Here is a 27,500-nt window from a genome sequence, read left to right as displayed (position 1 = left end):
AGGCGTGCGTGGGAGGAAGAGACGATTTTTATATGAATACTTCAGAACTTTATAATTTATTCCTCTCATCTTGGAAGTATTAAAATGCATTTGGCAATGTTCGTGACATTTAAAATTAGCTTTATATTTTCCATTGGGTGCAGCAATTTTTTCAGTAGAATTTGGACCTTAAAGGCATTAAGGAGAATGAATTCTAAATGCGGTATATTTAGACACAGCTTGAGGTTCGTAACAATCAAACTGTCTTGTAGATCTATGTGCATGAGGGCATCAAATGTCACAGGCTGTTAATAACGAAGATGGAGCCAGAGTTGGATGGGATTTCAGAGTCTGCTAGGTGTTGCTCTTTCTCCATCTATACAAGAGCTTGGTCAAAAAACTCCATTTGCTCCTGGTCTCTGCAGCATCTTCTTATAGTCTCATGTGCTAGTGAGCTATAGCTTTGCCTCGTTCAGACATTAAGGTTGAGTTAATTATGTAATAAATATAGTTTTAAATTTTTCTTATGGGGTGGAGAGCTGGCTCAGCAGTTAAGAGCACTAATGCTCCTGCAGAGAGCCTGGGTTTGGTTCCCAGGATCCAAATGGTAACTCACAGCTACCTAACACTCCAGTTCTAAGGGATCTGATGCCCTCTTCTGGCTTCTGTGGGCACCTTCTTGCACATGGTGCACATAAGTTCACTCAGACACACACACACACACAAATAATAAATAATCTTTATTAAAATTTTAAAACTGGTTTTCACTTTTATTTTTTGATTAAAATATAATTATATCATTTCCTCCTTCCTCTCCTCCCTTCCAGCCTTCCCATGTTCTGCCTCCATCCCTCTCAAACTCATGGCTTCTTTTTCTTTAATTATTATTGTTACAGATATACACATAGATTAGATATATTCAACATTCTATGCATTCACAGCAAAATGTTTGCCTTATGAATCAGAAGCCATGCCCCATGAGAGGGAATTGAAGGGATAGGGCTTTTTCCCCTAACCCTGTAAATGAGACTAGAACAGCGGTTCTCAACCTATGGATCTTGACTACTGGGGGTCAAATGACCCTTTCACAGGGGTCACATATCAGACATTCTGCATATCATTAGTTTCTGATATTAATATTCATAACAGTAGCAAAATTACAATTATGAAGTAGCAACGAAAATAATTTTATGGTGGGGTCACCACAACATGAGAAGCTGTATTAAAAGACCGCAGCATTAGGAAGGCTGAGAACCCCTGGACTAGAAGAGTAGACATCATAAAATAATTAGGCCTGGGGGGGAGTGGTGGAGGTAAATCTGTTCAGAGCACAGAATTCGGTCCAGTTGGTAACAAAAAAGAGCAAAGTTTATTTCCACATAGGAAAGTATCCAGATGTGTAGAGTGGTTGGACTCTGGAAAGAATATTGCAAAGGAGAGATGTCGCTCGTGGCACTCCCTCCCCCCTCGGGCCACTATTCACAGACATGACGTCATCACAGCCACCGTCCCCACACCCACCACAGACAGCTGCTGTGGTATTTCTTCTGTTTTGTCTAGAAAAGTTTCTTGTTCTGAATCCCCTGAGAGCCCACTCCCTCTTTCCCTTCTTTCATTCTCTCTCTTCCTCTCATGCACAGACTTTTGAAGTAAATCCAATATTCCTGCCTCAATACCCGCCTGTTGTTTACTCTGTCCTCACATCTTTCAAGCCACCTTCCTGAAGGTCTTCCTTGTTTATTTTAAGCCAAACAGTTAAACTTGCACTTAAGAAAAAGCTAAAATGAAGGGAAAGGATTTTCACAGTTCAACAAAATTGTGCTTCTAGCCAGGCATGGTGCAAGCCCGAGGCAGGAGGATTGTCTAGAATCTGAGGTCAGCCTAGGCTAAGGAGTGAGTTCTAGGCCAGCCTGGCCTGCAGCATGAGACCCTGCCTGGGAAAACAAAGAAAGAGAAAAAGGAAGGGTGATTATATACATGAATATGTGTTTCTGAATATGTACATGAAACTACATAAAAACTGCTAGCCTACAGGCATCAAGGAAGCAAATGCCAATGGCACATGGGTCCATTTTTCCCACACTCGGTTCTTCTGTACTTTAGGCTGGGAATCTCTCTCCAGGCTTGCCTTCTGCAAATTGTGGGTTACAGAAACCTCATCGCAGACGTGGAAAAGCTACGCAGAGAGCCCTACGATTCCGACAACCCTCAACACGAAGAGATGCTTTTGAAGGTGAGTCCTTCCCTAATGTCGGTTAATAACTACCAAGCTCTCAGGTCAGGCAGTCTTTTTGCATTGAGGATACAAAGCTGAGGGTACGAAGACATGGGAGCTGTGACGGACTGTCAAGGCTGAGTTCTCTTGCTGGTTGCGGGTTATTTTTTCATCAGAAAATTCATATGAGAAATTAACTTTAAAGCCAGTTGACTCTTATAGTCTGAGAAAGCATCAGAGATTATTTCTATGGGGGAGTGGCACCTCGCATTTGGCTCAAGTTTGCGTTGCTTCAAATGCGTTGAAAGCTGCAGGAGAAACGAGAGAGCATTTGTCAGAGTGTCATGGGGTTTTTACTTACGACTCTAATACACATCAAAGGCAATGAGGTTGATTTCTGCTTCAGCAATAGCCCTCTGGGGAAATTACCCAAGATCCTCCTGATGATTATTTATTCATGTAACTTGGCCAATGTTCAAAGAGGAGGTAAAGGTTTTTACTTGGCGCACCGAGACTGTCAGGAAGGCAATGTGGAGTTGTAAGTACTCCTTGTTCAAGTCTTAGGAGCTCTGATGCTGCATCATCAGAAAACAGCAATAAAATACCAGTGGATGAGGTCAGTCCAGTCCAAAGAATAAAATTCAGACCAACATCTGAAAGTACTAACTGAATTAAAACGTTGTAGACATTCACTTCTGAAAATAGATACTCTGCTGGCATCAAATGCTCTCTGTCTCCTTCTAAATTTCAAATAGGCAGCGACAAAACTAGGGGAGGGGCTGGAGAGATGGCCCGGTCAAGAGAGCTTGCTGCTTAAAGTTGCTGGCTTTCAAGAGCCAATCATGCCTGCACCAGGGGATCTGATGCCCCCTGCTGGCCTCATCAGGCACCTGCACTTACGTAGGGGTACATACACTGATACACACATATACACGATTAAAAATAAATCTCAAAAAAAGAAGGAAGCCTTTGTTTATCTGTCTCACCTTTGTTTAGCTGAAAATGTCACAGACGTAAGTTTTTAGTGCATCTTGTGTTTTGTGTGAAAGAGTGCATGTTTTTGTGTATGCAAGTGTGTAGGCTGGTGATTCATTTGTCTCTACTAATTAGTGCTGGATCTGAGGTGATCATTAAAAACTGAAGAAATCTCATTCTTGGCAATAGCATGCCTTCTTCTCTTTCTCTCTTGTTAGTTTTAGCTAGCCTGTTAGCTGGGTTCTGGCTTCTCCTATTGCCGATCCCCCTGACCGTTTTCTGATGGAGGTTGTCAAACGCACCAAAATGATTTAACAGCTAGGATCAAGGTGAATGAAAATGAAACGAATCAGCATAGTTGACAGCCTGGCTATCCGTGTCTGAAATGCTTCACAGGCCAAGATAAACTCAAAATTAGCTAATGGCATTTGCATGTTGGCTCTGTGACTGATCTGGTTTATGAGCTGGCTTATAGTAAGTGTTCAGCATAAAAGGGAGGTGAATTAATGACTTACTATAGCACCTTAGTGCATTAGTCAGGGTTCTTTAAAGTAACAAGACTGACAGAATGAATATGTACTTTAAAAATGGAGTTATTAGAGTGAGTTACCAGCTATGGGTCAAGTAACCCAACAATGGCTGTCTCCTGATAGATCACACAGTGGTTTAACCCACCAGACTGGGTGTCTCATCGGTCCTGATCTGAAGAAATCCTGAAGCAGCTGATAGAATTGGTGATTCTAGCATCAGCAAAGGCCCAAGGACAGGACAGATGAACTTGCCAGCCAGAGTGAGGACAAGCAGGCAAAGAAAAAAGAAAGTCCTTTATCCATGACTTTTTATGTGGGCTGCCACCAGAAGGTGTGGCCCAGATTTAAGGTGGGTCTTCCCACATCACGTGACCCATCTGGGAAAAATCCCTCACAGGTGTGCCCAGTTGCTTGGGGTTTTGTAAATCCCACATGTGGTCAAGTTGACAGTCAAGACTAGCCGTCACACTTAGCTATATGTGGAGTAGTACTTTCTCGTCAGGACCGCCAGCCCACAAAGACACAGAGACTTATTAATTTTGAAGATTTGCCCTTTAACTTAGACTTGTTTCCAAAGAGCTCTTATAACTTAAATTAACCCATATGTTTAAATCTACGTTCTGCCGTGTGGCTCGTTACCTCATCTCTCTACTGCACATCCTGCTTCCCTGAGTCTCACTGTCGAATTCCTACCTCTCTTCTCCCCAGAGTTCTTTCTCTTCCTGGAAACCCCACCTACTCTCTCCTGCCTAACTATTGACCATCCAGCTCTTTATTAAACCAATCACAGTGACACATCTTCACACAGTGTAACAAATATTCCACAACGAATATGTTAAGAACAGATGAAGTTGGCACATAACAGGCCTCCAAATCCTATTTGTTAGTTTCATGTCTACTTCAGCCAGTGAAATCCAGTTTGTCAGACACACGTGACTAGTCCAGGGGTTCTCAACTTGTGGGTTGCCACCCCTTGGGGGTTCAAATGACCTTTTCACAGGGCCACACATGAGCTATCCTGCATACCAAATATATCTGATACTACAATTCCTAGCAGCAGAAAAATTACAGTAATGAAGCAGCAACAAAATTATTTTATGGTTGGGGGTCACCACATAAAGGGTCTCTGCACTCGGCAGGTTGAGCCCCCCTGGGCTAGTCTGTTGACTTTTATCGATGGCTGTGATTTGAGTACGCACATGTTCTCATTCTGATGTCATGACTAAAGAATCACGTAGTGATTATTTTCTTTATTTTAGAGGTGGGAAAACTATATTTATTTTAGTTCAGGTGGACTGTCTGCCTATCGCCTATCAGTAAATAATAAAGCCAGAACTATTTACCATCAGGTCTGCCACCTTTTGCTTTTTATTTTTTTGTCTTAAGAGAAAGTCTCACTATGTTTTTGTGAGTTGGTCCTGAACTCACTATGTAGCCAAGTCTGTCTTTGACTTTGTGGCAATCCTCCTGCCTCAGTTTCTTAAATGCTGAGATTACAGGTGTGAGTCACTGTGCCTGGCTCTGAGTCAGAACTTTTTATGACAGTCTTTCCCCTTTTACCCTTACGTGATTTGCAATGTAATCAGGACATGTTCTGCATCTCCAGAAATTCCTAACTATTATCCACACAGTACAGCAAAATGTCTCCAGTGGGTCCGTACCCATTCCCTTCTTGCCTTCGTCTCCAGTTTCGCTATTACAGCCTTGTAATTCTGAGCCTGACTATAAGACTCTCCCCTTCCATCTTCTTCATACTGACAGAGAGGATTTAGGAGACAAGTCTAGCCATTAAGATGGATTAATATCCCCAGACACCTGTAACCCCAGCACTGGGGAGACCGACGCAAAGATGACTGGGGCCCAAAGACCAGTCTGGGCTATATGCAAGATGTTTTCTCAAGCAAAACAAAACACCTTCAAACTTGCTGTGTCCTATAGTAGAGTCCATATTGCTCAGAACTGCACCTTGGCCCCATCCTGATGTATCTCTCTCAGCTCTATCTGCTGCATCCCTGTCCTTTACATACAGAGCATCTCACCACAACTCAGGCTAGGCCATGACAACCAAGTGCCCAGGAATTTGCTTATGCTCTTCCCGTTGTTATTCATTGCTCTCACAGAAGAAACCACCTGGCTTTCTTAATCTTTATTCATTGGATTTTGAAATAATTTCCCCAAACACACAGAGGTGAGATTTTTCTTCTGCCCTGCTGGGTAATTGAATTTCCAAGTATGAGAGTAATGACATCATATTATCGAAACACTTGCTGGGTGTTTGCTGTGTTCTGGCCACTACAATAAATTCTGCACTGAGTTCTCCATTTCCATTCTGACAATAACCTTGTGCTGATGTACTGTATTATCTCCATTTGGAGGGGGGGTGAGAAAACAGGCTGCACGGTGGCCGTGCAGGCCCACGTCACTAGAAAATGCTCCCGCCACTGCACTGCAATAATTTCTTCTGAGGAAACCGTGCCTAGTCTCCTCGCATCTGCAGAGCCTGGCCAGGGCTGGTGCCTGACTGCCCCAGTTCAAGCTTCGTCTTTAAGATGGGTGATGATAATCCTGCTTCCTACACCGCAAAATCATTTAGGACAAGCATCAGCAAGCAAAGGTACATGGGCCACATTACCACCCATTTTTGTTAGTGTTTTATGGTCACGATGCCGTGTGTGTGTTTCTGTTGTCCCTGGCTGCTGTCCTACTATGAAGACAAAAGGAAAAGTAGTTACGGCCCAGTCTACAAAGACTGTGTGCAGAGTTTGCTGCCCCAGTTTATAAGCTCAGTTAACCCAGGCGAACCTTTAATTCACGTTGTTACCAAGGCTGACCTTGAGCTCCTGATCCATCTGCCTCTACCTCCCTTGTGCTATGATTTCAGGCACATACCACCGTGTCTCCTTGTCTCTGTATCTTTAGATAAGTTGACCTGGCATGCTGTGACACGAGCGTAAATATTTTATCTGATTACGAAGTAGTATTAGAGTTGTGCCTATAATAACCACAATACATGAAAGAGAACTGCAGGGTTGCGGGAGAGGGGTGCACACACGTGCAGGTGCCTGCACACAAGTATGGGCTCATGTGCCCATTTGTGCATGTGATTGTGGAGGTGAGAAGTCACCTTCAGGTGTCACTCCTCAGAGTCCACCCACCTTGCTTTTTGCGACTGTGTTTTCATTGACCTGGTGCTAGCAAATTCTAGCGTTTCCCCTCTCTCTCTCTACATCCTCAGAACTGGAATTAAAAGCAGGAGCCATCATTCCAAGCTTTTGCACAGAATTCTGGGAATCTTCCTCAGGCCCTCATACTGTGTAGCAAGCGCATTACTGCCAAGTTCTCTCTCTACCTCTGAACTGCAGATTTCTACCTGTTTGTATTTTTTGCTTTTACTATACTTTACACAGTGCCTGGTATGTGACAATTCACAATAAAACAAGATAATTTTGTATCACTCTTTTGTTGAAACTTTAAAATTCACCTAATATAAAATAAACATTCAGGAGGTTAACTATTTCTGAAAGAGTTGGAAGAAAACACAGTATTTGGCCGGGGAAAAGGCTGTTGGCAAAGCGCTTACTGTCCAATCCTGAGGTCCTGCAGTTTGAACCTGCAGCACCTTGCAAAAGCCAAGTGGGATGGCATGTGTCTGCATCCTACAATCCAGGGCAGGCAAACGCAGGAGGCTCCCTGGAGCTTATTAGTCAGCCGGGCTAGCTGAACTGGTGAGCTTCGGGTTAAAAAAAATAATAATAAAACAAGATAAAGAACAATTGACAAAGACCCTCAATACCAAACTCTGGCCCCGCTCAAATGAACAGACATGTGCACACATGTCACACATACATAACACACCACACACTAACACATACATACACAAAATACAGATACAAAAACTAAAATGTAATATTTGGATTTATATAATATTTGTGGGGTTGGAGAGATGACTCAGCAGTTAAGGGTGTTTTCTGCTCTTCCAGAGGACCCAAACCCGATTCCCAGCATCCGAATCAGGAGGCTCAGAGCTACACAAACCCTTAAGCATTACATATTATATAGAGCCATGGGTTGTAATCCCTGCCATCTGTCCACCTAGCTCTCTCATTATGATGTGCACTAAACCTAGCTTTCTACAGAAATCCTGGGAAATTTATAATTTATAAAACAGTAAAGAGTTTAAGGTCCTGAATTTATATTTTCCACTGGGATATAGTTGATTTTGAATGAAATTATTTTAGGCAACTCTTCAAGATGATACTGTGTATTGAGGCTCACTCGTGAGTACGGCCAGTGTTCCTTTATCTGTACGGTATTTGCTCTCACTCCCGTCACAGATGAGACCTAAAATATGAAACTTGAGTCAGTGTGCTATTGTTTTTATTCATGGTCTTCATGCTCAGTTGTTGGTGGAATGTTAGAAAAAGGTTTCTGTGGAGTTGAACAACAGGTGACCTCAACATTTTCCATTCCCTTTTTCCTTTGTAGTCTTAAATACTTTAGTGACCCTCCCAAAAAGGACATTGTGATAGGATATTATTTATCTCTTTACCTTGTTGATTAGGAACAAAAATATAAAGGTTTAAAACACTAAAATATACATACATGCATTCTATTGCCTTCAAAGCAACAGCCCCATAAGAACATTCTACAGTTCACTCTTGAGGAAGGAGTAAAGGTGTTTAACCTCCTGCTCTTATTATGAAATAACATTTTGCTTTTGGGGGGTCACCTTTAAAAACTGCTATTGTAAATCTGTGTCTGTATTCATCTGTGCAATGCCCTCTGCAAGAATACAACTCACAGCATCCGAACCAATAGGACAGGGCATTTGCGCGTGCACACCCAAGAGTGGTTCTCTTTTCTCCCGCTGCAGCTATGGGAGTTCCTGAAGCCCAACACGCCCCTGGAATCTCGGATTTCTAAGCAGTGGTGTGAGATCGGTTTCCAAGGCGATGATCCAAAAACGGATTTTCGAGGAATGGGTCTCCTGGGACTTTATAATTTACAGTGAGTAGAATAAAGAAGAGTTGAACATTAGAGCGATGCCCCGGTCTGCTGGTATTGAAATGCCAAGGTAGAACCATCACTTTCAAAAGCCAGAAGAATATTCAAATCATCTGAGGGGAAACTCAGGCTCAGACAAACTTGCCAGCACCTTGCCTGTGTTTCAACAGACTTCACAGAATTTTTAAAGCTGCTCTTAGATATGTATTTTTAATTTTTTTATTATGAAATATTCGAGAATATGTAAAAAACTTTTATATTGATAATCTGAATTCAGAAATTTCAACATTATTTTTAGACAAAAATATTAATAAAAATCCTATACTGTTTGCCATTTCACCTCTCATATTTCAATATGTACCTCTAAAAAATATCAATCCTGGGCCTTGAATTGGCTCAGCAGAGAAAATTGGTTGCTGCCAAAGGCCATGACCTGAGTTTGAGGTCGGAAACCTACATAACAAAAGCTGAGAACTGACTCCATTAAGTTGTCTTCTGACCAGCACATGTGCACAGACACACACAATAAACAAATATAAAATTGCTGCTTTTAATATTCCTGTACCCCCCTTAGATTTGTGTAATAAAATATAGAGTCATACATTAGTAATTTGGGCTTATAATATAGTTTTATTATTGCCCTGTTAAATACTTTTTATGAAGTACTTTGGTGGTGGTGTGAGTTTTTATGTTTATTAGACAGAAGCTTCACTTTATTAACATCCCTAAGTTCTATGAGATGAATCCAAATCCAGTGTGACTGCCTTCTAAGAAAGATGCATTTGATCTGGGCATTGTGGCTCACACCTGTAATCCTAACTCCTGGGAGACAGAAGCTAGGGGATCAGGACGCATCCTTGGCCGTGTAATGGGGTCAGTGCTAACCTGAGCTGCAAAATGCACTGCCTATGAAAAAAAAACACAGGAAGAAAGGAAGGATAGAAGGACAAAGGAAGGGAGGGAGAGAAAGAGAGAAAGAGAGAAAGGGGAGGAGTTGGAGGGGAGGGGAGGACCTAGAGTTCTCTCTCCCTTTCACCTTGTTTCTCTCAGCTCCTGCCTCTGGGGTCTTCCCAGCACAGAACCACCCACCCCTTATCTAGAATGCTGGATTATAGGCTTGGCTCTCTGGGTAGTAACAAAGTTCATAATTAAGTGTTCAAGTCTGTTGGCTCTGGAAGAGCGGTGACCTCATGCCAGTGTCTACCTCTGGGTGCCAAGAGGCATCCCACCAGGTGAGGGTGGCTGTCTTACAGATAGTGCAATCATGATGTTCCTTCCCTCTGCCTGCAGATACTTCGCGGAGCGGGATGCCACAGTGGCTCAGCAGGTCCTCTCCGACTCTCTTCATCCAAAATGCAGGTAATTGTTCCGAATAAAAGATGGTTTAGGTTTGGGGTTTTTTTTTGTGGGGGGGGGAGTCAGTAAATAGCATTTTCCACATGGATTTATAGAGAAGTGTTATCAGGAGAGCCAGCTCACTGGGAGCCAAGCTGTAGCGCTCTCGCCAGCCCTTTGGACAGGTGCCTAACAGGAAGGCTAGCACTTCAGATACTCACCTCAGGACTTAGAAGGTAGAGATGTGTGTCAAGAGTGTCTAGGAAAATGAAAGGTGAGTGTGGAGGGCCAGACATGGAGGAAAGAAGTCAGAGACAAGGGAGCATAGTGTGGGCATAAGGAAGAATGGAATTCAAGGCCCCACAGAGAAAACAGGACTTTCTGAGGCTCTTTTGTTTTAAAGTTCAGGGCTATGCTTGCATTTCCATTTACTTGATTTCTTTTCTTTGACTGAACACGTGAAGGGATATCACTAAAGAGGAAATAAGGTATTTTTCTTTGCTTTTTGTGTTTTGTTGTTTTTATTCTATTTTAGAATCAATAGAATAAGAATTTCTAAAATAAAGATTTGTGAAAAACCACCTTTAAAGGCAAACATTCACCAACTTTTAATCTGATATGGTTGATCACTTGTCAGCTGCATTTTTATTAGCTAAAATCCAGATTGATGTACTCTAACAATAGGGTCGAGAAGCCAGGCTTATACCCACCTTGAGGGGCATATAATCCCTTTCTCTGCAGAGGTGACCATCTCACAAACATGTCCTAATCTCCTCAAGGGACATTTTATTTGAGAATTTTCTTGCATAGTGAAAATTTGTTCTTCGATTAGTAATTATTTTTGAGACATGGTCTCATTATGCAGTCATAGGTCACTATCTTTATGAAGCTGTGGGTAGGCTGGAGCTCACTATGTAGACCAGAAACCCACCTGCCTTTACTTCCCCAGAGCTGGGATTAAAATCCTGCCTCACCACTCTGGCTTGGATGGATGTGTTTTCCAATTTGATAATTGTAAATAGTAGTTAATATATAAGTCAGTGGCTCTTCTTCTGAGAACTCCTCCTATTTCACTGTCCTGGTCCCATTAAATTATTTTTTTTTTGTCCTCAGTTATTACTGGCTAAATAAACCTAAAGTTATATTATAGCCGTTTTAAAATTCAGGAATTGGTTGACTGGGGTTTATTTCCCTGATGTTACTATTATCTTCCTCCTAACCCCAGTTGACTAAGGTTCATTAAACTATATTTCTTTCCCAAACTTACATTTATAGTCTTTTATGAGATTAAAAATTCAGTTTCTTTACTTTCATTTATTTCAAGAAAAATATTAAAATCATCTAGATGTTTCTTGACAGACTGCATGATCAACCTCAAGCTATTTTGGCTTTTAAACTCTATCTTCTGGATTGCACAGTCCTGCATTGTGCAGCCTTTCTAATTAAAGCCGGCTGCGAGTCTGTGTGTGTTTCCAAGTGGTGTTTCTCGGATCAGAACCAGGAGTCATGGATACTCTTTGGTCCTGGGGTAGTAACGATAAGCTTAAAATATTTGGGGGGTAACTGTGGAAGGGAGATGAATTTTGTCAGTGAGCCATCCTCAAGCAAGGGGAGGGTAGACAGAGGCTCCACAGTCGCGGCTCCCTCAGCGGCCATCAGCGAGGCTTAAGGCACTTTGGACCACTCTTCAGGAGGTTGGCCTCTGTGTGTGCTGCGTAGGAACCTAGTTTATCCCTCAAGCTACAACCCAGTCAAAGAGAAAGATGCTTTGGTATTCTTTGCTTCCAGCTGATAGTGGAGGTCACCAAGCCGGAATCAGAATGTCTTGAGAACGCTAATCTATTTCTTATATAATTTTCTGAGATTTTTACCAATTGTGGTATTAGCATAGCTTCTATCAAACCCTGCACATTCCAGGTATTCCGCAGGGAGACATGGATGTACTAAGGACATGTTCCCAGTTGTCCTTCAGCAAACATGACACATTGCTGCTTCGGGGACTGATCATAGGGTCCTGAGTAACTTGAGGGATAAAGGTAGATGCAATCTTGCAAGGAGAATTCTGCCTGCTGATTTTTGTTTACTCAGGGACTATCTTATAAGTTATCAAACGAATAGAAGCTACTTGGCCTTCTATTATATTTCAAATACAAAGGTTTCATTTGACAAATACAGACACAAGATTTCATTTAGTAAATATAGACCTACTGTGAATGGACACTTAGAACATTTTTTAATTTCACATGCAACTCAATTCATTTTGAAGATGAATCTGGGCAAAACTCTCCTGGGTGCTGCTTTAGTTTACTCTGTTGGTTAGGAATCACACTTTATAAATAGGAGAGATGTTTTAGCATGAATTCCAGCAGTTATTTGGCATCATAGCCAATCATTCATAGAGTAGGAAGCTCATTTGTGTGAATCTCCATCCTGTACTATGTTTCTGTGATTGTGTGCTGTGGTAGTCCATGAGTGTTTGTGGTGTGTCATTTGCCATCTGTTCTAGAAAACTCTCCTTTTTCCCGCTTAGTTGGATTTAAAAAGTGTATGTAGCGCCAATGCTAAAGTTTGTTTTTGAGACGAGGTCTTACTATATAACCCAGGCTAGTCTTGAACTCAAAATCTTCCTGCACTGGCATATGTTAAAACGGTTACCCTATGTTTATGTACACTATCTAACACTAATCAGTTTGAATATATCAACTCTAAAAGCAACAACACAAGTTGGGATTGATGGGATTCAAGCAGTGTGCCCTCATGTCGAGCTTGTACTGCTGCCTGTAGCGGTGATATATTCAGGCTGATTAGTGCGCTAATAGAGGTACATGTTACTCCATATGTAGTTAGTGGTTTAGTATAAGCATTCAAAGAGAGCAAGACTACGTTAAACAATAAACGTTCATTTATTTATTCATTCTTTCAGCAAATTCAGCAAAGCAGAATGGGAAAAGAAAAGGATGGATAAAGCAATTGGGTAAGTGTGGGACAGTACATGAGGACTGTCAGCCCTGGCCCAGGGACTGCAAAACTAGGTTTGATTCCCAGCACCCACATGATAACTCACAACCATCTGTAACTCCAGTTCCAGAAGATCCAACGCCCCTTTCTTGCCTCCATGTGCACAGGTACTCACATTGTACACAGATATGCATTCAGAAAAAAAATCAATACTCACAAAATAATGAAATAAAATGTAAAAAATGTTTTAAAGTTTAACATTAAATACCTGACAACATAGCTTAGCAGGTAAAAGAACTTGCCACCGAACCTGATGACCTGAATATGTAGAAGGAAAGAATGCTTCAATTGTCTCTTGGCTCCCACACACACATGCCATGGCACATGAGGTCACATAAACAAATTAATAAATGTTCTTAATGGCCTGTTCCATTCAGAAATATTTCTATGCTGGATATATAAGAACAGAGAGAATTTAAGAATTTTGTTCCCTTTTCTGTAGAAGAGGGATATAAAATATAATAATACCTTAAAACTTTCTCACATAAAAGTTAAATTTAGAAAAGCGCAGGAAAGCAGAGCAGAACTCAGCCACCAGCCCATCTTGTCACTTTTGCACACCCATAGTAAGGACCTACCATTTTTCATTCTAGATGTTTTCCCCTGCACTCATGTACACCTACACTAAATCTCGGCTCGCTCGACACAGGTGTCTTGCTTTAAAATCTCTAAGAATGCAATTTTAGTTAGCTGTAAAATTACCATAATTTGGTTAACACAGAAATTGCCATAATTAATTTCTCTAGGAATCATTTAGCCTATTTGGTGGTGTCTATGTCATGCCATGGTAAATAATGCTGTAATAAATATTCTTATGTATAAAGCTTTGTCCACTGCAGACGCTGACCTACCATATGTTTGGGAGTAGAATCACCAAGCCAAAGCATGTGAATTCTCAGTTGTCTTAGCACGTGCTACTGAGCCCTTGTGGTAGAATTAGAGGGCGAGACTTTGATGTGGTGAAGATGGACAGCTGGTTTGCCACTCTGGTGGTCTAAGAGAAATCTGGAACTCGGGTTGCCGGTTTTTGAAGTGCTTATATCCCCATGTGTAACACTTTTGGTTTTTGTGGGTCGTACCTGCAGGTACTCCTTTGCAATTGTGGGCATCAATATCACCGATCTGGCATATAATCTGCTTGTGAGTGGCGCTCTAAAAACCCATTTCTACAACATCGCCCCCGAGGCACCGACGCTGTCTCACTTCCAACAAACATTCTGTAAGTGTCCTGTTATTATTCAATTGTCAGTATGGATTTCTACAGAGCCGACAAGGGTCAAAGCTGAGAAATCATTGTGATGGAGCTACGTTAGGCCCTGGAGGAAGTTTAACTTTGTTGTCTGTTTATTTTATCCTTTAAACATCTATGCTTATATTTCTGGGTATCATGGATTTTTCTTTTTCTCGGCTCTTACATGATATATATGTGTCAACTTCAGGTCTGACTTTTGTCTGTCTCCCTCTGATCTAGCACAGCTTAACACTGAAGAATGCAACTCTAAAGACAACTTGAGTTGACTGCCTGGTCCTATGTTTTGACAGAAATGGGATTCACAAGATTAGACAGTAAGGTTGAAAGACTAGGCTAGAATGTAGAGCATAAAGGTATTGGTGAAAAGTAAAGACATAAACGGGCCTTGTGGGACGTATCCTACCTGAAGAACGAGGGTGTCACAAAAAGGAGAAACTCAGGGAAAGGAAACAAATCCACAAATCAAGAAAAACAATCAGACCAGCAAGGTGGTTCTGTAAGTGAAGGTACTTGCTGCCAAACCTGAAGATCTGAGTCTGATCCCAAGACCTATACAATGGAAGGCAATGACCAGCTCTTGCAAGCTGTCCTCTGATCTCTCCACACACACAGTCTCTCTCTCCTCTTTCTCTCTCTCTCTCTCTCTCTCTCTCTCTCTCTCTCTCTCTCTCTCTCGCATGCACGCACACATGCTAAATAAATAAGCAAATAAATAAATGTGATAAAACTTTAGACCTGAGGGACATATTTTCATATTTTAAGTTCTAAGCATCCATATAACAGAATAAAATCTATCAAGCCAAGGTCTATATCACTGTGAGATACTTTGACACTGTGGAGAGGTGATGCTGAAAATTTCTAAAACTGTCACGCGAAAACTTTGGAACCAAGATCACACTGGACTTCTCGGAAGCAGCCTTTTATTCTCAATCACAATGGAGTGATGACTACAGAAGCTTAAGGTGGCACAAAGGGACCATGATTTACACTTTTAAATTCTATTACCAAGCTAACTTATCAACTGAGTATTGACTATCAAAATAAGATAGCCTTTTTTTATAGTCATAAGGTCTTAAATATTTACTTCCCCGTAACTTAACAAAGAAACTCCTAAAGAAATACATTGTTTCTACAAAATAAGAGAGTAAACCCAGGAAGAATAAACGAATCCAGACAACAGGAAATCTTTCCAGGAGGAAAGCAAAGGGAATTTGTAAGTGAAGGAAAGGGGCCCTCCCAAGACAGGTCTCATGTAATAGGCTGAAAAGAACAGATCTAGATTTGACAAAGTTCTGGAACTGAGCAAACATTTACCATGTTCAAACACTTTTAGGATGCATTTGGCATCCTTAGGGAAAGTGGTTTGTGCTTAAATTCAATGGAAAACTAAGTAAATGAACAAAGAAGGCAGTTAGACCTGGGTTAAAACCAATAAGGGGCTGAGTATGGCTGGGCGGGTGAACAGGGGCTAAAACCATATCTTCTGTGAACAGAGGGTTAAAGACAGCCCAGAAATTAAATACAGTGTGGCTATGGTGCTGGAGAATTTGACAGTCAGAAGGCTCACCTGGAGTGACTGCAGAGCAAGGACTAGGGTAGACGGGGCTACCTCTTCATGGTGCTTGGTTTTCCCATCAAAACATATTAAGCTGATGCCGAATGATGCAAGTATAACAGGCAGAAAATGGAAAGGGTGTTCTTTTAAAGAAGTACTTACTTTATAACTTGTTAGTGGAAAATCTAAGCTCCTCACATAACATTTTATAGCTTCCATTTTGACCAGGGGATGATTATATTCACTTCTGTAAACAGTTCTGTCCCCAACAAATATTACTGAGTTTTGATCACAGATCAGTGTCTATTCTGAGGAAGACTGGCATCAAAACAAATAAATACAATATACTTAGAGGTAAAATACTGTTTCAAAATGCTGCAGAGGCATATGACTGTCATCACCCACTGAATCTGAAGCAGAGAGAGCCCCCTAAAGCAAATGCCATTTTCAGTGAGAACCAAAGGCTGGGTGGCAGAAGGTAAAGCAATGAGCACTGAATGGTACAGCCAGAGAAGTGGTAAGGACACAGGCCATAAGATAGGAGTATACAACAAATCCAAACAATATAGTGGAGAGGGTATGGCTAGCTATGACACTGAGTGGGTGTGGTTAGATATAATACAGGAAATTTAAGAGCAGAATTTGGAATGGACCTTGAGGAGCTTTAAGCCATGTTGGAGAGCACACGCATAGCTAATAACAAACAAAATCTCTTGCACCATGATTTTGTTAGCCTTTCATAAGTTGCCTTTTTCTATAGTTTCCATCTTTCTTCGGGAAATCAGGGACGCTCTTATAAGAGAAAATAGGATGAGTTTAACTTGAAGCATACTGAAGGTAAATTCCTTTGGGGAAATCTATTCAGAGCGACAAAATGGACATTCCTATGAGAAGTCCTAGAAATCCGGTGAGGTGGAAAGGTTCTGCCTACAGACTTTGAATTCATCTGCTTGAAGTTGAAAATCAGAACCATACTGTAAATGACACCTCCCAGGAAAGAATCAGAGTTAAAACCAAGAAGAACTGACATTTAAGGGTAGGAGAAGATGTCTTATTCATTGCTGTATGCTCAGCCTACTGGAGTGTTTAGTAACTCTATGTTACTGGGTGGATGGATGGACTGACAGAAAACATACTATAATATCGAATGATACTCTTTTCAGGGGAAAAAGAGGGTGTAGCTGATCAAATGCCTTAGCCTTACCCAACTGATAGGTTTTTCAGAACAGTCCTAGCCCAGATAAGTTAGCATGAAGCAGTATTTCTTATTTCCCAGGATACTCTTCGGGTTTTAGAAAGAGCAGCAATCACCAACGGATTAGATTATGGTCAGAGAGACCGGGTGTCTTCAGAAGAGGCAAACCATGCCCTGGATTCATTGTCCCTCCACTAGGCACGGTCACTTCTGCAACCTCCGCTGTAATACTCTTGCTATTATCTGCGTCCTTGCACATGCCTCTGCGCTCTCCTAACAGGAAGCAGTGAAGCAAAACCAAGACACATTTGAGCAGCAATAAATATGTGTCAGGCTTCAAATGGCAAGCCAAATTAGTATTCAAAACGAGTGTTTCATCTAGGGGAAAGGAAATAAGAATGTAATGGCTCTATTGTCCTGACTTTACAGTCTTAGTCAGTGAGCTGCTCTGCCAAGGCAATGTGTTGCAAAAACGCCATCCAATCAAAAGCTCGACTGAACACACAACCCGACAGTAACGGGGTAAGGTTAGGAATGTTAGGAATAACGAGCTGAGGGGAGGACACGTGCAGAAGAGGGGGCGAATTATCTGTTAACACAGGATTAAGCCCCCAAGGAGGCAGCCTGTAGAGACAATGGGAAAAAGGGCTGTCTCAGCCCTGGCTTCCAGCTGTTAACTGTGTGAGCATGCACTATTCAAGCTTCCTGGCTGAACCCGGGTGTCCATCTCTGTAAGGTGCAGATATAAAATCTGCTTGGCCAACCCGCAGTGCTGGGGAATGAATGAACTTGGAGACTAGAAGCAGTAGATTGACTCCGCTTTCTCCCTCCTCTTCCTTCACTACCGATAGCTTTCTCAGCTAACAAATCATTGTCAGAAATTGAAGACCCATCTCTCTATCTCTCCAAGAGACAGAGAATTAGGAAACATGAGATCCCTACCTTTCTCTCCATCCTCAGCGCCCAACAGTGTATCTGTTTCAAACATAATTGGTAGATGGGGTGACCAGACAACTGGCCAAATGAATATTTGAATGTTGTGTAATAAATGAGTGGAGTTTTATGATATGTACTTTGGAAGCCAGGTCACCATTTCTGTATTCTTATTGCAGTCATGTTATATGGTCTCTACTCAATTTTCTGATAAGATAGGGAGATTCCCAGGGAATCTGCTTATTGAATTTGCAATTTACCTTTGTACTTATCAAGGAAGTATCATGAAATTGGTATCAGATTATGAAGCACCATCACCCTCCCAAACGGTCATTTGTAATTGTGTGTACAATAGAAAACTGAGGGAAACGGCCGTGTCTGAGTGCTCCTGGAACTCCGTGATGTCCCACATCCCCTTTAAAGCGTGATGCCAGGGTATCTGCACACTGTAGAAAAGTGGGCATCTTTACATGTACTATAGAAAAATAAGTCATTCACTAAAAGGAGATCGAGATGCTACATATTCTGATTTGATAGTCCACATCATACCCGTGCATCAGTTTATCGCATTATACCGTATAAATACAGTCAAAAATACAATTAAAAAAATGGTTCCCACAGTACCTGCTTTCTCGTTGTCAGTGGAAGTGTGCTGGTGGCACTAATGAGATGGATGCCCACGGATAATTTTAATTCATGTTAGAAATCTGACTCTCCTAGCAAAACAACTCAAGTATGTTTATTTGAGCTCAAAGCCCAGTTGGAAAAAGTGTGTTTTATATATTAAGAAAAGAAGAAATTGTGAAATCTCATTCATTTCTTTTATAACCATATCAATTGAAACATTCGTAGAAGGAAACCTCGGGGGGGGGGGATGTGAAAAGATGGAGACTTCTAGATCTTAGGTTTTAAACTGCAATGACAGAGATTCTTCCAGTTGAATCTGGGTGGATCTGTGTGTTTAACAATTACCCCAGGCTATCCCTGAGATATTTTAGGAGCGTTACAGTCACTGAAATGGACAGAGGATTGGGTTCCTGTGAGTCAGAAGAAACAGTGCTGTCATCACGTATTGGAACGACTGGGACAAAGGGCCGCCATCATTCACTGCACGTGAGCCGTGATGGGGAGGCCAGATGCTTACCCTGGAGAGGAAATGAGAGCTGGGCACAAAGCATGCTGCATGCGGCAGAGGGTTAGATTTGGTCCATGAAGTACAGGCCAGCAGCTTTTTACACAGGGATCTTCTAAGACTCTTGGGCTGAAGCAGGAGGATTACAAATTGAAGACTAGCCATACGAAGGCCTTTAAAAAAAAACCCATCCCCTCATCTATGTAACTGTCAATGTTGTTCCTAGAGATACCCAGCCTTGGGACCCCTCAAGGAACCCAAGGGTGAGATGAGTGGAAACAGAAGGCAACTCCCGGGGTGATGGTGGACCTGATTCCCAGGATTCCTGGTAGTCAGTCAAGACTGGCTGGGTAAGGGGAGGGAATGCCTCCATCAGAAATGTTAAGAAGCAGTCTTGTCCATTGCCCTGAAGGAAATAGAAGAGGGATGGGGATGCAGTTCGCTTGGTAGAGTGCTCTCCTTCACACACCAGTCCTAGGCTCTCTCCCTAGTGACACACAAACCAGGTGTGGTGATGCCCTGTGGGGTGGAGGTAGGAGAGACAGGCAGGTTTCAAAGTCCTCTGCGACACAGCGAGTTCAAGGCAAGACTGGACTGCAAGAGACCTTGTCAAAAGAAAGAAAAAAAAATAGAAGAAATGGAACAGAACAGACAACCCAAAGTAAATGCAAAATCTTTTCTCCTATGCTTGAGTGACTGAGTCCTTAAAAATGTATAAGCGTGCCTACACACGCAATGAGAGGAGGAATGAGAGGTGTGTGTTTGTGTGGATGGGTCACCAGGTCACCAGCAAGCAATATGTGTTGGGGAGGGACACCTCCACTATTGTGTTATGGTGAAATCTGAATTTGACATTTTGAAACTGTTAGTAGGATTCTGTTGGAACTATTTCCACCCATTGTTAGCGGCCAGAGGAAAAGCTGTTGGCTTTCCTGAGTTGTTCCATTGAGTAGGTTTGTTCTCAGTTCTTTCCCAGTGCCCCCATTCTTTCCCCTGCTCATCCCTCCTGGGTTCTCTTTATATAGAAAATTAAAAGAGCTGAGAGCCCAACCAAGGTCCTCTCCAGCATTCTATCTGTATTTTCTGGCACCTTCCAAGTTAGAACAAAGAAGAACTTGTATAACATTCACCTTTTCTTTTTTTGAACTGGGATTATTTTCTTTTTTTCTAATTTATAGAGAGGTCTGCAGTTGCATTGGGATTTACTACATCAAACAAATATATAATATTGCTTTTTAAAGGAAATATTCACATTTTAATTATTTTAGATGTGTGGTGAAACAAGCAATGTGTTGGAAGGAAGGGATAAAATGGGGAAGAAAAAAAAACAACAAACAGATTCTTGCTTCAAATGCTTAACATTTATTCCAAAAAATTCAACTCCAGAGTGTTCCTAGATAACAGCTTGGGAACACAAAAGCATTTGAATATGGAATTGGGCTTTGGAAGGAAGTATTATTAGCAATTTTATGAAGCTCGATCACGAGTCTGTGTAGCTTAGATTTGATTTATAGTTCTTACTGTCTCATAATAGATGGTTAAATGCATTTGTTTGATGTGTCAGGATAATTTAAAATTTTAGTTAAATTGAATATCAAGAGGACAAAAGGCAGAGTGGAGTAATTTCGAAAGACTGAGTCACTGTGTAATTTAGTTGAGGGGGGGAACGATGAAGGAGTCACTATCAGCTTTTTAGAATAAGTTATTTTATAAAGTGAGATTCAAATTTTTTTTTAAAAAAAGAATATGTTCTGGGGACAGGGTGGCTCACTGGGTAAGGCACTTGCCTTCCAAACACAAGGACCAGAGCACAGATTCCCAGAACCCGTGCAAAGACCAAGTAGACATGATGGTCCATCTGCAGTTCCCGTGCTCAGGAGTCAGAGGACAGATCCCCAGAACAAGCTAGCTGGTTAGACTAACTGAAGTGGCAAGCCCTGGGTTCACACTGGAGATTCCACCTCAATATATAGGATGGAGAGTGGACACCTAACTCCTAATATTATCCCTGGTCCCTATAATGTGTGCACATGCATGTGCACATAGTCCCTACAATGTGTGCACATGCATGCGCACATACATTCCTGCAACAAACATACACAAATAAATAGTTTTAAGTATTTGAAAATATTTTGAAATACTTGAAAATAAAGGCATGGTGGCCCATATTTTTAATCCCAACATTCAGGAGGCAGAGGCAGGTGGATTTCTGTGAACTGAGGCCAGCCTGGTCTACACAACAAGTTCCAGGTCAGCCAGAGCTACATAGACCTTGCTTCAAAAAGGAAGGGAGAGAGGGAGGAAGGTAGAAAGAGTGGGAGAGAGAGGGGGGAGGGAGGGAGGGAGGACCAGACATCAAAGTTGAGCTGGAGAGATTGCTCAGTGGTTAAGAACTCTGACTGCTTGCCCTTCCAGAGGATCCAGATTCGACTCCCAGAACCCACATAGCAGCTTACAACTGAAATTTCAGTCCCAGGGAATCCAGTGCCCTCTTCCGACCTCCAAGGGACAGCGCACAGTGTGGTGCACAGCGCACAGTGTGGTGCACAGACATACATCTCAGGCAAACACTTATAAACATAAAAAAAGAGTTTGATTAATAAAAAAGAATATGTTCCCAATGTGATTCATATTCAAGAAGTGACAGAATTGGTTTGCCCTCCTACTTTGTGGAACTGAAAATGTCTCTAATGTTAGCAGCAAAAGGAGAAAGCAAACTAGGCAACTTGGTAGCTTCTACCCCACTGGTCATAATAAACCTTGGTGTTTCATGTGAACTCCGCAGAGACTGTTGCTTTGGTCTAACTCATCCGCAGTGCTTTGGAGTGTGGCTAAGGACGATCTCACTGTCTTGTCCCTAACAGGCTATTTGATGCACGAGTTTCACAAGTTTTGGATCGAGGAGGACCCCATGGACATAATGGAATTTAATCGTGTGCGGGAGAAATTCCGCAAGAGGATCATAAAACAGCTGCAGAACCCAGACATGGCGCTGTGCCCACATTTTGCTGCATCTGAGGGTTTAATCAACATGTAGTGCCTGCGTCGGTTTCAATGGGTCCCCCAGAACACTGCCTCATTGTTGTCTTAGATCTCTGCTTAGGTGACAGCTCACACACCGAATGCACATAGTGATTATACATATATAAATATATGCATGCCTTTTGGTACAGTATTTTCATCTCTTGGTCATAATTCCAAGATCCCCCAAATACCACTCTTTCTGGGGTATCTACCCTCCGGTCACTGCTCATATTGTGGCATTCTGCAGTGTTAGCATCTGTCCTTGACGCCCAGGTATGGAGAAAGTTTTCTATTTTTTTAGATTTGTTCCTCCCCTCATCGTTCAATATTTAAAATGTGTAATAATTCTCTAGCTGTAATTTGTATGTAAGAGATTTAACTGAATCACATTCTGTGTTCATATTTATTTAAAAAAAAATGTTTCATGAGGACTGCTGCTAGCTTCTCAAACTGGGTTCACGCTCGGACCCCATTCTGGTAAAGTATAAGATTTTAAAATAATACAGACAGACACATGATAAGCCAAACTCCTCCTGCTCATATAGCTACACTTCACCAAAATGTAATGAGGCTATAAGAAATTAGCTTAAATAGGAGTCATCCTGTGTGAAATCCGGCAGGCCTGTAACCTAACTTAACCACAGTTGCAGCTGTGCTGTAGCCATCAGGATAGAAACTTATTTTACTCCCATCACTTCACGGCTTGGATGTGTAAATATGTGTATGACGCTTGGAGCCCTAGAAAAGAAGCCATATCGTCCCAAGGCTGCAAAGGGTTTCTCACTGCCTGCCTCTTGCTGAGCCCAGAGTTAGTCCTTAGCGCTACCCGACCCGAGCATCTCTGCTTAGGGGATTGAGGTCTGACTGGTTTGTTTTCTATGTTGAGGGGCAATATTTTAACTAGCAATGATATCATGCACTATTTCCTGAAATTAGCATCCTTAAAACAGTGGAAGAAGTTGCTTGGGAGAAGAAAAATGAAATCATCCTCAAACTGCTAAGAATCATCTCCTTCAAAATGTAATTTAGTTTGGAATTATGATTGTAGTCTGTTGAATAGTATTTACCATGGTATTTCATACCCATGGTATTTTATACTTTGGGACTATCGATTTTAGTATTACTAGATGTTTGTGTAATCACTTGCTTATTTAAATGAATTTTGAGTACTGCCTACTGTCAGTATATGAATAAATTACATATCATTCTACAGTAACGGAGAGTGGGTTTCATTTGGATGCCTTTGTACTTTATGGGTCTTCAGATATGCAAACACGTGAGTGGGCGGAATGTCAAAGACAAGCGACTGGTTATAAATTACTGTCTTCAGAGCAGCCAGGTGTAACGGCTGAGAGATTTCCTTAATCTTGAGGTCCAACAATGCTTTAATGAATAAGATTTCTTTTAAGTCTTCTTTTAAAGAACCCCACTATGTAACCCTGCTTGACCTGTTACTGTGTAGACTACGCTGGCCTGGAATTCAGATAGTGACCTGCCTCCATCACCAGTTAGGTTAGGAATAAAGGCATACATCACCATGCCTTAACCCTCTTATCTTTCATTCATGACATCCTATGAAGTCTGCCTTGATTACTGCAAGACGTCTGATTTTTAAAAACCCTCTGCTGCCTGTGGTAGGATTTCTCTAGTCTAGGGTTATCATCCTTTCTTTCTCAGGCCTGGGGGTCAGGTGGTAGCCTTTCTTCTGCCTCTCCTTGAGCCCGTGCCCTCTGTTAGACAGCGAGAAGAGAAGCGTCAGTGGATGCTTAGCGCACACCAAGAATAATATCTCCAGAAGTGAAAGCTACCAGCCGAGTGGATGGTCTGCCTTGAGCGTACAGTGCTTGTACCTGCCAGTGCAGGCGTGGTTCCACAGGCAGGGCAGACTTGGCCAACTACATGTGTGCACCACCTCTTCCTATTTCCCATGGTCCTCTATCAGCAGTGCAGCATGATGGCATGTGGTACTCTTCTGCTCAGGTAGAGACAGCTCACGTTGCTGAGCTAAGACATTCGCCTCCCTGCTCCTTGGCTGCTTTCTATAGTATCTAAACATGGCTGCGCAGCTTCAGGATGAACCGTTGCTGCCAGCTCCTTCAAGGTATTATTAGCCTTCTCATTCACACCTCGTTGTAGGAGATGCAGTCTACCCAGTAACACAGAGCGAGGTGAAAAAAAGGAAAGGAGAAGGTTTTGGGAGCATCAGAGACGTGTGATGTTTGCTATGTGTGTATGTGGTTCCCTCGGGTATTTTTAGCTTGCCTCATATTTATCCCATTGAGCAAGGGTTGACCACATTAAATGCAAATTGTGTAGCACATTTCCTTCATGTTTTCCGAAACACCACTTGATATATGATTTTTAAAACATGTCTAGTTTGCACTACAGGGAAAGAGATAAAAAATACTCTTTGAAGCATCGCTTCTAAAGCGAGACTTCGGCTGGATTTGCCTCCTTCTCACAGTTCTTGTTACTGTGCTGCAGGGAAGAACATTTGCCTGGTAATCCATTCTCTTCTCTGTATCTGCAAAGAAGCCTAGGTAGGTGTCATTCCAAAGACCGGAAGGGATGCCTTTACAATAAATACATCTTCCAAACCAGGAAATGTTTGAGAGGCTAGAGAAAACGAAGGGCAGAAGTTCTTAGTTCACTGAGCCCAGAGCCACCTGCTGGAACCTATAGTGCACACTCTGCCAAAACATTGCCTCCAGCTCTCCTGGGAGCACAGTCAGGGAACGCTCTAATCAGAGACAGCATAGAAAAACAGAACCAAGTGAAACAGCAAGCCCTGGAAAGAGGTTCCAACATGGATTCCATGTCTAAGGCCAGCATTTAGTGAGCAAGTTCCAGGGCCGTATGTCAGGACCCTGCTAGCCCTGACCTTGCCTGGCTTCAGCTCCTTGACAGCCTCTGAAGCTGGGTAACTTCTCTTCTCGCTTACTTTCCTTTTCCTTTTTTAAATTACTAAATTAATTCCTTTTATTTTATGTGTGTTTTGCATACATATATGTATGTGTACCACATGCATGCTTGGTGCCCGTGAATGTCAGAAGAGGGTATCAGGTGGTTGTAAACTACCGTGTGGTGGGAATTGAACCCAAGTCCTCTGTAGAGCAACCAGGGCTCTTAACCTCTGAGACATCTTTCCAGCACCCACTACTTCCCAACCCCCACCCCTGCTTTTCTTGACAGGCAGGCATAGGATTTCAATGCAGTGCCAAAGAACTCAAGACAGGGAAGGAAATGAGTAAGGCATGGTGGCTCACACCCATGATCCCTGTACGAAGGAGGCTGAGGCAGAATCATAAGTTCCAGGCCAGCCTGGGCTACAGAGTGAGATTCTATCTCAAAATCCAAAGGTAGAGGCAGAAGAAGCAAAGAAGAAGGAAGAGAAGAAAGTAAGGAAGGGAAGGTGGAAGAAGAGGAGGAGTGCTAAGCTGACCTTGAACCCATGGTCGTAAGTCAAGACTTCTAATCTTCTGTCTTAGTTGGGGTTTCTATTGCTGTGAAGAAATACCATGACCATGGCAACTCTTATAAAGAAAGACATTTAACCATGGTGGCTTGCTTACAGTTCAGAGATTCAGTCCATTAGTAAGTAAGGCAGCATGCAAACAGACATGGTGCTGGAGAAGGAGCTTAGAGTTCTTTTATCTTGACTCACAGTCAACAGGAAGTGGTCTGAGTCACTGGAAACAGCTTGAGCATGCAAATATGAGGCTTCAAAGCCCACTCCCACAGTGACATACCTCCTCCAATAAGGCCCTACCTACTCTAACAAAGCCACACCCCCTGATAGTGCCACTCCCTTTGGGGGCCATTTTCTTCAAACCACCACACTCTTCACTTAGAATTCTACATTACTGCCCTGGTTTCTGGTGGATTATAAACATAGGTGCTCATGCCTTGCTCCTAAGTGATAGCATGTTAATATTTCCCACTCAGATACCTGCAAAGCAAATTCATGCCTACAATTGCTATTATGTTTTCCAATTTCCCATTTGCCCTTGAGGAATTCCCTGCTTTGCTACACAAACAATTGTGATGGCATCCTATGTCCTTTCTCACCTGCCTCCCTGGGGAAGGAAGCTGGCTTCTCTTCTTCCTGCTTCCCGGTGGGAAGCCTCAGCAAGATGGATTGGCAGAGCCTGGGCTGGGTCATGCTCAGGTCAGATACTACCAGGCATGTCTGTGGAAAAAGGAGCATCCAAGATGGTTACAATGTGGACTTCTCATTAATAATACATACCCTCTTCTCTCTTCCCCTCCTCCCACCCGTTCCACTGGCCTGGCACAGCCTCCAGAATGCTGCTGCTTACACTAACGAGTATGATGTCTTCTGTTAATATCCCTGGGATACTTCACAGGTACACAACAGACGTGGTAGGGAAAGGAGTCAGAGCAAAAGTTATTTTTTATCTAAGTACCTAGAACATGCTATGCTTTCAGGGAAAGCCATAGAAGAAAATTTATGACAACTTGGGAAGTAAATCAAAGATGAGAGAAATCAAGATTAAATTTGGAAAAACCCAGGCCTAGAGAGATGGCTGAGTGGGTAAGAGCAGGTTGAGAAAATTACCATAAGATAAAACAAAGTTCTATGCTAATTCCCCAGGCTGGTAGAATCGAGCAGAAGTTAACAGGAAGCTAAGCTGGTTTAGTGTAAACAGTTCTGTGTTTTGGCCTCCAGGAGCAGGGGAAAACTTGGAATCCCAACAAACTGGAAGGTCACTTTCCTAGTGTCTGTGTTGCTAGCCTTCCTTAGGGAATGACTCAACCTGTCTGACTTTGCTTTTATGCCCATAACAAATCAATAATGATCATTCCTCCTGAGAGAATTGTGGAAAGCTTGAGAATCAAATACGATATTATTAATTAAAGTGTTTGGCGGCTTCAAAGTAATAAGCACATGTTTAATTGTGGTTTGGTTTGTATGTATTTGGGTTTTGGCTAGGAGTTAACACCAAGAGAAAAAGATTTATCCTTATAGCCAATATCACCATTAATTCACTTCAGCAAATATTTATTGAGAAATTATTTCTTTGCTGGGCATCAAGCCAAGTCTGGGGATCAAATGAGAAGCGAGATGATAGCTTTGCTCTCAAGTGCATCAGAGTCCAAAACTAGGAACTTTTCCAAATCTAGCGTGTGTACCCCAATATTGTCATGAATATTGACAGAGATGAGCAACCTGGGGTCCCCCTTAAACCTGCGGAATGAGACTGTCACATTAACTCCCTCGCTGGGTGATTTGTGTGCACACAAAGCTGAGGAGCTCTGCTCTGGAGGTATTGATCCGGTGGCTCTCCGCTGAAACCCGACAAGGTTTGGCTTCAAATGTGAATGACCTGAA

General features: G+C 42.2%; 1 protein-coding gene across 4 annotated transcripts in view; it reads left to right on the top strand.

The window, feature by feature from the left end:
- Elmod1 (ELMO domain containing 1) overlaps nucleotides 1–23,363 on the top strand; it is a 57,806-nt gene extending 34,443 nt beyond the window's left edge. For all 4 annotated transcript variants that reach the window (XM_085688768.2, XM_085688767.2, XM_048417317.3 and 1 more), the window contains 6 exons: nucleotides 2,083–2,212; nucleotides 8,573–8,706; nucleotides 9,994–10,062; nucleotides 12,962–13,012; nucleotides 14,142–14,275; nucleotides 21,988–23,363. In XM_085688768.2, coding sequence (XP_085544894.1) covers nucleotides 2,083–2,212; nucleotides 8,573–8,706; nucleotides 9,994–10,062; nucleotides 12,962–13,012; nucleotides 14,142–14,275; nucleotides 21,988–22,160 — 691 coding nt within the window. In that variant the 3' untranslated portion in view covers nucleotides 22,161–23,363. The remainder of the gene's footprint in view (nucleotides 1–2,082; nucleotides 2,213–8,572; nucleotides 8,707–9,993; nucleotides 10,063–12,961; nucleotides 13,013–14,141; nucleotides 14,276–21,987) is intronic.
- The last annotated feature ends 4,137 nt before the right edge of the window (nucleotides 23,364–27,500 follow it).

This window comes from Myodes glareolus, chromosome 4, assembly GCF_982192425.1.
Source record: "Myodes glareolus chromosome 4, mMyoGla1.1, whole genome shotgun sequence".
Taxonomy (NCBI): domain Eukaryota; kingdom Metazoa; phylum Chordata; class Mammalia; order Rodentia; family Cricetidae; genus Myodes; species Myodes glareolus.
This window is presented reverse-complemented; position numbering and strand designations above follow the sequence as displayed.